The sequence below is a fragment of the Passer montanus genome, unplaced genomic scaffold (genome assembly GCF_014805655.1).
Source record: "Passer montanus isolate IOZ18808 unplaced genomic scaffold, ASM1480565v1 scaffold61, whole genome shotgun sequence".
Taxonomy (NCBI): Eukaryota; Metazoa; Chordata; class Aves; order Passeriformes; family Passeridae; genus Passer; species Passer montanus.
Window position 1 is genome coordinate 3,985,560 of NW_024371149.1, and position 12,127 is coordinate 3,997,686.

The 12,127-nt window shown below is 39.0% G+C and overlaps 1 protein-coding gene across 5 annotated transcripts in view; it reads right to left on the reverse strand.

The window, feature by feature from the left end:
• Positions 1-12,127, reverse strand: part of SEC24C (SEC24 homolog C, COPII coat complex component) — a 38,299-nt gene that overhangs the window by 2,258 nt on the left and 23,914 nt on the right. For all 5 annotated transcript variants that reach the window (XM_039727354.1, XM_039727356.1, XM_039727355.1 and 2 more), the window contains 14 exons: positions 11,833-11,971; positions 9,787-9,902; positions 8,618-8,742; positions 8,165-8,356; positions 7,026-7,119; positions 5,196-5,312; positions 4,548-4,718; positions 4,080-4,176; positions 3,666-3,811; positions 3,139-3,277; positions 2,213-2,331; positions 1,648-1,827; positions 838-1,029; positions 326-415 (listed from right to left, as the gene is read on the reverse strand). In XM_039727354.1, coding sequence (XP_039583288.1) covers positions 326-415; positions 838-1,029; positions 1,648-1,827; positions 2,213-2,331; positions 3,139-3,277; positions 3,666-3,811; positions 4,080-4,176; positions 4,548-4,718; positions 5,196-5,312; positions 7,026-7,119; positions 8,165-8,356; positions 8,618-8,742; positions 9,787-9,902; positions 11,833-11,971 — 1,917 coding nt within the window. The remainder of the gene's footprint in view (positions 1-325; positions 416-837; positions 1,030-1,647; positions 1,828-2,212; positions 2,332-3,138; positions 3,278-3,665; positions 3,812-4,079; positions 4,177-4,547; positions 4,719-5,195; positions 5,313-7,025; positions 7,120-8,164; positions 8,357-8,617; positions 8,743-9,786; positions 9,903-11,832; positions 11,972-12,127) is intronic.

Below are 12,127 nucleotides of genomic sequence, written 5' to 3' on the forward strand. Positions count from 1 at the left end.
CCAGAATGACAGCATATATGGCTTATGTGCTTTGACTTCTGTAACTCAGCTGGGTTAAGCCTCAATCCTTTCTAAACAGAAGGAAAATACCATATATGTAGTTCATATAGTAGTGTATTGTAATAGGTCTGAAAAAAGGAAGCTTTGGAACTATGGTAAGCACAAAACTCCAAAACTAGTGAAATTTGTTTTCAGATTCTTGAAAACTTGGAATAACATTTATGAGATTGGGAAGAGTATGTTCAGGACTGCAGCATCAGGCATCATCACCTGACTCTACTAAGAGGGAAGGGGATTTAAAGCAGTAAATGGGGCACATTTTTACCTTCATGTAGCGGGATCTCTGCCCTTGAAGCATATCAACAATAGATTGCACTTTCTTTGAGAAGGGGTTTTCCAAGACTGGCAGAGTACTCTGGAATGAAAGATATCCAATCCCCATTAGTCTTGGGAAGTAGAGCAATGTTAAACACAAGTCAGCAATTTAGGCATACTGTAAAAGGGCAGAGAAATATCTACCTCTATTAGCATACAATCTCTTTGACTTCAACTACTTAGAAGAAAATATAACATGAAATCAGAATTAGAGGTCAATTATTTTTTCAATTTAGATATCAACTGTTCTCTTCACTGTTAATGATATGACTTGTCAAATAAACCTAGGCAAAAGCATGCCTGACATGCCCAGACTATCAACATTCCTACTAGTTTCACACATCTGTGCTTCTCTCATTTCTATTATGAAGAATGAAATGCTATTTTTTCTACTGGCTTTCTCGTTGTTTTAAGTTTTGGGTGACTACCACACTCTAGCTCCCACACTGCCATCCAGCTCACCAAGGCATTGCTAATTTGACTGAAGGATGACACTCCGAAGAGGTTCTGGATCAGGCTTTGCTGCACGTTGACTCCCACCCACACAAAGATGTTCAGCCCATTCTCCAGCAGGTAGATGTCACCCTTGGAGAGACGCTCCTCGGAGTTCCGAATGGCTGCTGGCAAGGAATCACTGTCAACATCTGCTTTGGTCTGTTTTAAAGGGAAATAAAAATTAATGTAAAATAAAAGTTATAAAACAAGAACGTCTTAGGAAGTCTTGAAAATTTCTGCCATGAAAACACCAATGATTCTCTAATTTCAAGGACTCTCAAGACTGCAATTGTGACTGAAGTAGCATTTTCCTTAGTTTTCTTACTCAAAGTGACACAGAAGCAGAGACTCTTGGTCAGCAAAAGAGAACACAAGGCTTCTGTGAAAAGACTCAAGCTCAAATATCACCTCCTGGAGTAGGAATGTAATTAGTTTTTAGTGTTATTCCAGCAACTATGGTAATGAAAAGTCAGAACAGCAAATGAAAATTACTGTAGAAAGTTGTAAACTTTAGGACTTTTTAAAAAGACTATGAAAGGGTCGAAAGTGTCTTCTTTGTCACTAGTCATATGCTTACAGCTCAGGAAAAAAGTATCCCCCAGGAAATTCACAAGGTGCAGTAATGTTGAGCAAAATGAAATTAAATATCCCAACAGATGGCAGATCCCCAAATACTTCTCAAATCTTTCCCTCACTAAAATATAAATGCCAGTCCTTAAGATGAGTCAGTGAGACAACAGCAAGCCTCAAGTGCTAAGCAGATCTTGAATTACTCACCAGGGGCAAAAGCCTGGGATAGAAGAAAACATTTGTTTCAGCCACGTCCATGGATGTCACTAACTGACGGATGTAGGCACGGTCATCGGTTGTGACCTCTGGGCCGGGCTGAAGAACATCACTCTTCAACACACAGTTCAAGTAGACAGGAAGCAGCTTCATGCATTCGGGGAGGATGAGCTAAAAGTCACAAGCAGACAGAAACTGGTCAGCTGTCTTGCTGAATAAGCTTATGTTTGACAAAATGAGACTTGCATGAATCAACAAAGCGTGGTACAGCCATGAGGAGTGAAAGCTGATAGTCTACTTATATCATGGACTGTAAAAGAAACATAAAACCTTTCCCTGAGGCAGGCAGTGCTCCCTGGGCTCCAGACAGATGCCCAAGAAGCCATTCTCAACTATAGTTTTACTTGTAGTAGTGTATCTAGTTTCCTGAGTCTCCTCTTTGCAAACTTCTGCTGAGGAAAGGAATTGACTTTTTTTGAGCAGGCTAAGTAAGAAGAAGCAGCCATCACTTTTTAATTTCCAGGCCTGGGATTCAAGTGAAAGCACTGGAGTTTACCTGGCCAGCAGAAGAGGGACTAGCACAGTTCTTCCGATAGCAGGCTAGGATCTGGGCACACTGGTTGATCAGTGCATCTCGTACAGTCTTCACTGGACTGCTCAGGACTCCACGATATGCTGCACAGACAGAGGACAGAGAGGGACTACTGTCAAGTGACTGCTCAAGAACAGCAAAACCCCAACACTACTTCCACAAAGGAAATCTCAACACCTATTGTTTATGGAAGCCTTATTCTTCCCTCTTCAAACTTGCAGGAAAATGACAATATATTCCTATTGAAAACCTGAAGAAGCCCATTTACTCCCTTTTATGACACAATCTTGAACTCTCTATCTCCTATGTACTTAAAATATACTGATCATAATTGAAAGTATGGGGCTCTGTAAAAACTCCTTTTATAGACTGGCCATTTTACATTAATGGTCTGAAAATTGACTGTTTCCTTAATTTTAATGGCAATAAACATACACAACCCTCAATCTCTGTTGGATTTCTAGGCTTTTACTGCAATCTAGAAGGGGTACAGGGTACAGTGCCCAAGTGTATGACATTTAACTCATATCTATGAACAAGGGCCACCATTTCATATTGTGTAAGCAAAATTCTGCAACAGTTAAGGAATGAACTAGAACAGCCCAAAAATAAATAGAAGGATGAATTCAGACAGCTGGCAATACAAACTGTTATTAGAAACATTTGGAAAATAATTTGTATGAAGAATAAGCCTACACCCTCCATCTGTACCTCTCGTCCTAAGCAGCAATACAATCAGAGCTCTATGCTCTTTCCCATAACTGACTGAAGTATCAGAACTGCCTCCTGATGTTTGAAGCAGGAAGAATAAACAGGTGTCACTGGGAGACAAAACAGGCGTTTTAGCAGCAGTTAAAGGCTGCAATTCTGGTTTGCATATTTCCCCTTACCATACTTAGCCAAGTAGTTGATGAGAGTGTCAGTCTCACAGTTCCGATAGAGGTCAGCAAGCTGCGTGCAGCAGTTCAAGGACAGATTGTGAATGCGGAGTCGTCGCTGTCCTGCACAGCTTGTATACAGCAGAGCACACTGCAGGAGACAAAAATGCAGGAGACACAGAAATGAGGCCCTGCTACAACAGGAAGGAGAGGGTTAGAATATACTTTATTAAAAGCTAGGACTCAAATGCAAAAACAAATAAGGTAACTACGTAAAAGACTTGGACGACAAGCTAAAAGTACATGCTAAGAATCAGGGTCAATGAAAGATAACAAGCAGCAATTTTAGCAGCTGTATTAAGGGACCTGGTCTTAGAAAACAGGAGTGTGGTTTGAAGCAGTCTAGGTTACCCTCAGAACAAGTATGCTGGAAGGGTATGGCAAGATGCAGAAAGAAAGAACAAACAATTCCTTGAAGAAGTGTCTAATAATTCAGTTCAATTGCCAACTAACTTCTTCTACAAAGCCTCCCCCCTCACCTGAAGCAGTGCACCACTATCTTCACTTAATTTATCATCATGCTTGAATTCCACAGTTATTGTTTTATCACAGTCCAGACCTGCCATTTCTACATCAGTTGTGTTGCTCATATAGAAAGCTCCAAAAAAGTCCGTTGCTCTAATACCTAAAAGAGGGAAAAATCCAACATGAACCACCATTTTCAACAGAATACCAAGACAGCCAGCCTTTTGACCCTCACACCAAGTTCATCCTGACAGATTTCAGTAGGGATCTTTGCAGTCTCAACTACAGTCTTAGAATTCCAAAGCTTTAGCAGAGCTTTTGGGATAGCCTAGTCAGCATGTGTTTTAAATTACGGGAAGATTTCTTTCTTCCCATGAAACATGCTTGAAGTGGTCAATTCATTAAGATTCCTTCATGCTAACACCCACCTGTGCTTGTGCGCACTCTCATTACAGCATCAAATCCCACTTCTTTCTGGACATCCCTTCTCAAGTCATTCAGGAATCTGTACTGGTCTGTCTCCAGCTAGAAGGCAAGCAGTAGTTGAAGTTTCACACTTTCATAAATCAGACTGGCTTCATAAACCATAAAGTAATTTAAAACCAGATACTTCCTCCTGTGGTCTTTAGAAGTCACTGATACCAGGCCCAGTGGCCTGCTGACAAAACATTGTGCTAAGAGGTAACAGCCTAGTTCTTCCTGTTGGGTTCTGTTATTAACAGATGTTTGTATAAAAACACAAAGCTACCAAATAATTTTGCTGATTATCTTGAAATTTAAGTAGCCAGTTACTTCCAAAGAAGTATTTCTTCGCTATGATTCCCACTAAGAAAAAAAGAACTCTCAGCTAAACAATAATTCTTACTTGGATCAGTCAGAGTCACTGTCACTCCTACCTGGAAATAGGCATACTTATAAATGGAGCCTCCTGTCTGGTAAGGTACCACACCCAGCGTGGCCACATCCAAATACTGGTTTGGAAACAGGAACAGATCCACGCAGCAGCCCTGGGCCACACAGTCCTTGGCCAAGTTGTTGTAAAAGCTTGTCTGTGGTTGAAACAATGTCTAAGAAAGGAAATCAGAGATGACATCAGAATTTTGTGTAGGAAAAGGAAAGTGAGATCCAGTTTATAATCCCAGCCAGTACTCATATACTTTACGTCTTTCTTCAGGGAAAGTAGAATCATCTAAGTTCTCCCTGACTCTGCCTTTGAAGAACTGTTAATTATGATGAAAATGACTACACATTTTGCTTTAATTGTAAATTCAGCATATTTACTTTAACCCAGATTTTGGTATTATACCCTCTGTAATAATCTAGAGCTAACTCTTCTTGTTCTCAGACTAGAGCTGTCCTTATGATGTCAAGAATCCATACCACTGCTTGGGAACAGAAGATAAAATTGGAATGTTAAAAGATATTAGCTTGGACAATTATAGTATGTGCTATCCTTGTAATTTTTTTAATACTGTTTGAGTTATTTTATTCCATAAAATGCAAAATATACACCCTTATGTAAGGATTATGCAAACCATTATTACCTTCTCCTTATCTGTGTTGATCAGTTTCCTGTCATCTCTGTTCTTTAACTTCCCTGGAGCCTCTGCGATGGGCAGAGAGGTGTGGAAAATGAAGAGCTTGCCAGCACACTCAGCAGCCTGCAGGAAAGTGAGTGCAATAACAGAGGTCAGAAACACTTACAAAAATTATAAGGGAAGCTGTGATTCAAGAACAAACATTCAAGCAACCTCATCACTCTTCTAATGTCAGGGGGATTCTACCAGATACTCAGGCTCACTGTGACTTGGTTATGTGACTGGCGTCCAAGGAAGAGAGCACAAATTACTGGTCATTTATAGAAGAGCAAGTTTGAGTTCTACTGGATTTGTGTTAATGCCACAGCAGGGAGAAAAGGACTTTCTCCAAGGAGACAGAGCAGGACCCAGATACAAAAGGTTTTGTGCAAATGTGTTGCACTGTCTTCTTCCCTGATTTGCAGCTACTGGATTTGTGGAAAAAAGTCACAGAAATGGCAAAGAATTTTGTAATCTGAGCCTCAACCGATCAGTAATTTTAAATCAACACCTTATGCCAACATTAGCTAATGTTTAATGTGTTATTTTCTCTGACACATGCAGTATGTAAAAAGTCAATTAGCAATTTTTACTATTTCTTGATTGAACAATTATAACAAAAACTGAGTTTAAGAAAGACTTTTAAGGATCATTCCCCCTGTACTCAGCACTGGTGAGGCTACACCTTGATGTTGTGGGCCCTTCACTACAAGGACTGAAGGACTGAGATGCTGTAGCATGTTCAGAGAAGGGCTATGGAGCTGGTTAAGGGTCTGGAGCACAATTCTTGCTGAGGAGTGAGTGAGAGAACTCAGGCTGTCCAGCCTGGAAAAAAGGAGGCTCAGAGGAGATCTCCTTGCTCTCTACAACTACCTGAAAGGAGGTTGTAGTCAGGTGGGAGTCAGCCTCTTCTCCCACGTAATATGAGATAGGACAAGAGCAAATGGCTTCAAGTTGCAGCAGGGGAGTTTTAGATTCGATATTGGGAAAAACTTCTTCTTGGAAATGGTTGTCAAGGCCTGGAACAGGCTGCCCAGGGAAGTGGTGGAGTTAGCATCCCTGGAGGTATTTGAAAGATGTGCAGAAGTGTCACATAGGAACATGACTTAGTGGAGGATTTGGCAGTACTGAGTTAAAGGTTGGGCTTATCATAAAAGTCTCTTCCAACAAAAATGATTCGCTGACTGATGTGACAGACAAACAGAGCTGTGTCACCAGTTTGGAGTGAGGTCACATAGGCAATCAATTTCATCAGTAGATGCAAATCAGAGTTAAACCATGCATGTAATTATGTCTGGATGAAGTACAAGAATGGCAAAACTTTAGGAAAAGTTTGTTTGGTTAGCACATTGCTGCAGGCAACTTCAACAGATGACATTCTCTCCTTTTATTTAAGATTCTACCAGAGTACAGGATTAAAAAGACACCAAACTACAGAACACCTCCATGAGACTTAATAGACTTCAGCACCTGTTTTTTAATGCTGGAGGGTTTTATTTTTCCTGTAGGTTCTATAAACTGTTTAAGGTAAAACCTAGACAGACAACTGAGAGTAAGCCATGTTCTTGCACTTTGAAAAAAATATTTAGAAAAGAATTGGGTAAAGAACATAGAGATAGCTGAACAAAACAGAAGGTTCATGCACTTCAACAATGAGCCAAATACTCTCTACATGCAGTGCATTCACTACAATGAGCTTACAAAATCTTTAGAATTGTCTTATTAGTGTGTGTTAGCAGAATATGAATTTCAGAGTACTTGGCTGAAACAATTTGTCATAGAAATGCATTTACTAACCTTCAGTGCCTCCAGCCCTGCTTGAATCACAGGTGCAAAAACAGTTTCTGTTTCTCTCGTGTCTGCAAACATTTCTGGAATCTGATCCAGCAAACTAGCAAAGAACAAGAAAAAAAAAGAGCAATTCAAGATCCCATTTAATAAGAAAAGCCACACAGTGGTAGTGGATGATTTATAGGAGTGAAGTGGTTTAAACAGAAGTCCCTAACATATCTGTAAATTTGCATAACTTTTACAGTACTTGGCATCTCATCTGTGAAAAAAATGCTGTACTGTTCTCCATTGGCTTCTCTCATCTATATCCTCAGTGCCTTCTGCACAGCCCCAACTGATGCCTATTCCACAGCTCTTCTGTATTTCTTATCTTTTATTGTATTCCAATATACACAGGTAAGTGAATTCCTAGGAAATACTGGTGACATTTGGCCTCTGTTTGCTAAGCAACTTGTGTACTACTCACAGATTATTGGTTTAATCCACAGTTTTGTATTAAGGCTTGTGTAATGCATTAAAAAGCAGGCTAGAAATTTTCTCCAAATACATGTAATTCCAGGTCTATTTCCCAAAAATGTAGTTAGCTACACACCATAGATTAACTACAGTTCAAGTACCATGATAAACAGTTTGCCAAAACTTTGCTAGATTCTTTCTTTCCTTTTAGATTTTATCTTCTCTATTCCACTTATTCTGTTTTCTCCACAGAACCAAAATTGGACACCCCTGTTGTCTCAGTTTGCAGTTATTTAGCAGTTGACTTAAAGGCAGTGATTCAGTATTTTACAGCTCTCACTCTACATCATCCTGGTTGTGTTTTGTTGTGGCTTTATTTTAGGTGGGGGTTTTTTGTTTTGCTTTGGTTTTTTGGCTTGGATTTTATTTGTTTGTTTTTCCTTTTTTTCTCCCCAGAAATGCCCTTCTGCACTAATTCACCTTATATACATTTCCTGCCAAGCTGGACTATGAGCCAAATAATCCCTTAGCCCTTCCATTTCCCCATCCTACTGTGCCAGATTAATCTCAAAGAGTATAGTAAGTTAAAATACATGGAGTGACTTAACATGACAATTAAGCACTGAAAAAGCATTTGAATTTATCAAACGAGTATTTTACTACACACATTGTAAATCAATTTATATTACCTGGTAATAACCGTCCTGGACTCATTCACATTCACCAGAAAACCATCAAGGAGTGGCACAAACATATCTGCCACATCTGAGACCACCATCATTTGTGGCTGTGCCAGTGAGCTCTTCACGTTGTAGAAGTGTAAAACTTTGTTGTAGGTGACAAAGCCTACTCGAATGGCTGATTCCTCCATGTTCCCTTCCCTGGAAGAGACAGACTTGCCTTCACATCCAAGAAGACAGATAAACCATTACAGGTAACAAACACATTAAGGGAAAAATGCAAGGAAGTAGAATTTATTTTCATCAATAAGGGTATCAAGAAAGATGCTCTGCTTGGCCGTTTTCTAAAGAAAAGCTTGACAGGATTATCAAGTAATTTTTAAACTTCTAGCATCTTTTAAAGAGAAAAAAATAACAGCATCCCCCACTTGCACTGACTACAGTAGGTCACAATATACCTACCTGGGCAGATAATCTAGGAGTGACTTTAATTCTTCACATATTAGCCTCACTAAGCCACTCTTCACAGCATTGTAAGACACATCAATCATAAAAATGAAAGCAGGTGGACTAGGAAACTTGTTATTCTGTGGAAGAGAGGGAAGAAATCACACTATTGCCATGTCATGCAGCTCACGTAACAGCTCCATAACACAGACAGATCAATGCTGGTTAAAGCTTAGCTGCTTTCATGCACGTCTGTAACCATGAGCAGCAGTTATTTCTTCAGCTCACTCTCCTATCCCTTTCCAACTAACACACATGTAATCATACTATGATTGAAATGGACTGGTATTAACTGCCCTAGACTGACTTTACATTGATCAGAGAAGAACGCTTATAACTAAATAATCTATTTACATGAATAAGCTACATTGGAAAAGTAGATAGGGAAGATTTCTGCCAGTTCTCAAGACTTTGGACCATGACCAGAGTTGTCATGTTAGAAAATAATTGGACTTTTTGTCTTAACTCAAAGTAAAGCAGAGGCATTAGAAGGCAACCAGTATCAACTCGCAACATTTAGGCATCTATTTTCTCAGCATAATATTTCAGCAGAGATATAAGTTGCTTTAATAAATACCTTGCACATATTTTCCCTATTCTTTAGAAGTTAATTATTATTTAAATCTTTAATTTAAAAGCAAAGCAGCTATGAAAAATACATTTCCACACTATTCTTGTGCTTTTAATCACTATGGCTGGATTTGAAACTGAATAGGTAAGGTCTGTGCCTTGTGGAACAGGTGGCACATTGCACGATTACTATTGTACTTGCATTGAACCTCTCCTACAATTCCTTCTTCTGCCAAGGACTACTGCACAAGAATCCCTTCTGCAGAATTCCTAAGGTAAGTGCAGCTATAGCTGCTTATATAGCTCCAGAAAAAAAATTATAGAGACAGCTACTAAATTATATTACATCATGTGTGATCAGGACCTCCACTGGTTTTGTCAGTAAGCAAACAAGCATGTTATTTTACACAATAAAGTGGGCTGGATTAATGCTGCTAATTACCTCTGCCAGCTAGAAATCAGCCCCAGACAATTCATGTCTTTCTTACTCTCAAGAAAACAGTCTTTTTACTTAAAAGCAAAATAAATACAGCAATAAAAACTGACTACTGTACCTTGCAATAGTCAACTGTTGCTAGAAACTCGTATGACCCCAGTGATAACTCAGGTCGGTCATAGAAATCTACTCGCTTTCCAGTATGATCCAAATGTTGGAAGTAGTGAGGTGGAACTGGGAAAGGAAAAATCATTAAGTTCAGTAATATGCCCATAGTAAACACTGTACCTAGAGAGCCAACATGACAACAACTGTTTCAAACAAAACTCCAGGAAAGTGAACTAGCACTCTGGGCTAGCACACAAGTACTAAAAATATTAATGCAATTTAAGAATATCTTAAAGCAAAACAATACAAACTTATTCCAGTTTGTCTCATGTACCAGACAGCACACAGTACAGTTACTGTTATATTGTTCTTGAATCTCCTTTCCATTTCATTTTACATTTCATATTAGAAACATCACTACAATACACTTTTAGGATTATTCTGAAGGATCTAGTAAAAAAAATATAATCATCCCTTATAAGTAGGAACAAATTACTCTAAAGAGAATTTGAGGCAAACTACAGGCTACAGCATTACTGACTCAAGTCAAGCTTACTAAAACACTGAGCTCTTTATTTTGCTATATAAGTTAGTTTTTCCTTCCCTTCTTGCGCTGCACAAGAGTGAAGCCTCCAGGCACTCTCACGTGCAGAGACTCCCATAATCTTTTTATCAGAATAGACAAAGTACTTCTTACAGTGGATTAAGGAGGAACAGAAGTGTAACCACATGCTCAGAACCAAGTACTTTTGTGCTGGTACAAGGCATAAGAAAATAAAATGGGAGTTAAGCTATATTTTGCTTACAAAACTCAGCTGCAGAAACAAAGCATTTCCCTTGTGCCCCAAGAACTACCATGACAGACACTCCCTCCTGCACACCTGCTCAGGTGACAAAATTTATTCCAGCCATAGCTGTCTATATAGCTCTGTACAGCTGTCTATACAGCCCCAGGGGAGATTAAAATGAGATTACCTGGAATGACATTATTCACCACATTTAAACTATTCTAAACATTCCAAGTTTCAAGAGTTCAAAAGAAAACAAAGTGATATCATTAAGACTATATATAAGCTTTTATCACTCTTGTCTCCAAGTATACATCCTATACAAGTTAATTTGGTATTGCAAAGAAGAAATACCTCATGGTATTTGCAGATAAAACAAAAATTGTTATTTAGTTTTAGGTACAACTACATTGTGTTTCTACAGTATTGCTTTCATCAGCAGTATCTCAGCATCCCTCCCTTTTCTGCCTCTGCTCAATTGTTACAGGTATAGCCCTTCACACAGCTGCTGAGTAAGCAGGACAGGGAGTGTATGCAGGCAGAAAATCACCAGACAAAATTGTTTTTTAAACTTGGCCATTTCTAATCCCCATTTTGGTTAGTACAAACAGTTGTACAGCATAACTGAGGTGGTAAGAACAGTCCATTAAAACCCATCAGTGCTACCAAATGGAACACTGAAAACATAGGTTTCTTGTACCTTACTTTCCACTGTGCCTTCAAAACAAATCTGCAAATGTCATGCTATGAGCAGCTCATTGTGACTTCTGCTTAAAAGGAAGCATGTTTTGTACTCATTTAGAAGAGCAATATTAACTGGCCTTTACTAAACACTCTTATTCAGCTGTAGCAGATCTAACTGCAATCTCATCTCAAAGGAGTGTTAGTAAGACAAAAAAATGCTTTATGAGAAAAGAAAAAATCCTAGTCCATGCTACTGACTAGATGTATATCTCAGCCTGTTAAAAAACCCCATACTTTTGAAATATCCTAAGAACATACAAGAGACTTTTAAACCACCAGGCATTATGCTACAAATATCTCATTTAAAAATGTGCTACAATACTACCACGCATGAGCACCTTTTTGAACACAATTTCATAACTGAACACTGAACATGCCTTCCAATAATTTTTACAAGACTAGACACATACTAAATGACAGCACTCATTATAAATGATCATAACATGATAAAGACTTATTTGCCTGCATCTTTCCAAAGACCTTTCCAGTAGAGCCCAGAGAGGCATTTCCAGAAGAAAGCTTACCTTCAGTGACACAGCTGCAGAAACAACACTGGAACCTCCTTCCACCTTCTATGAATTGCATAAAAGGGCACATGTAAGCTTTGCACCTATTACATCGGACAGGACCGGACTCTCCGTGGTCTACCAAATAAGGAAGGGTCTGTGGAAGCAAGAGAAAAAAACCATGAAAAGAAAGGTTTCATGATGATGAGAAAGCTTTAAGCTTTGCATTGAGTAGTCATTTCTATCTTCCTGTACAGTGCATAGGATTTAGCATTTGGCAGCTGTGGGAGAGAGTGCAGGGGATGTGGGAAGC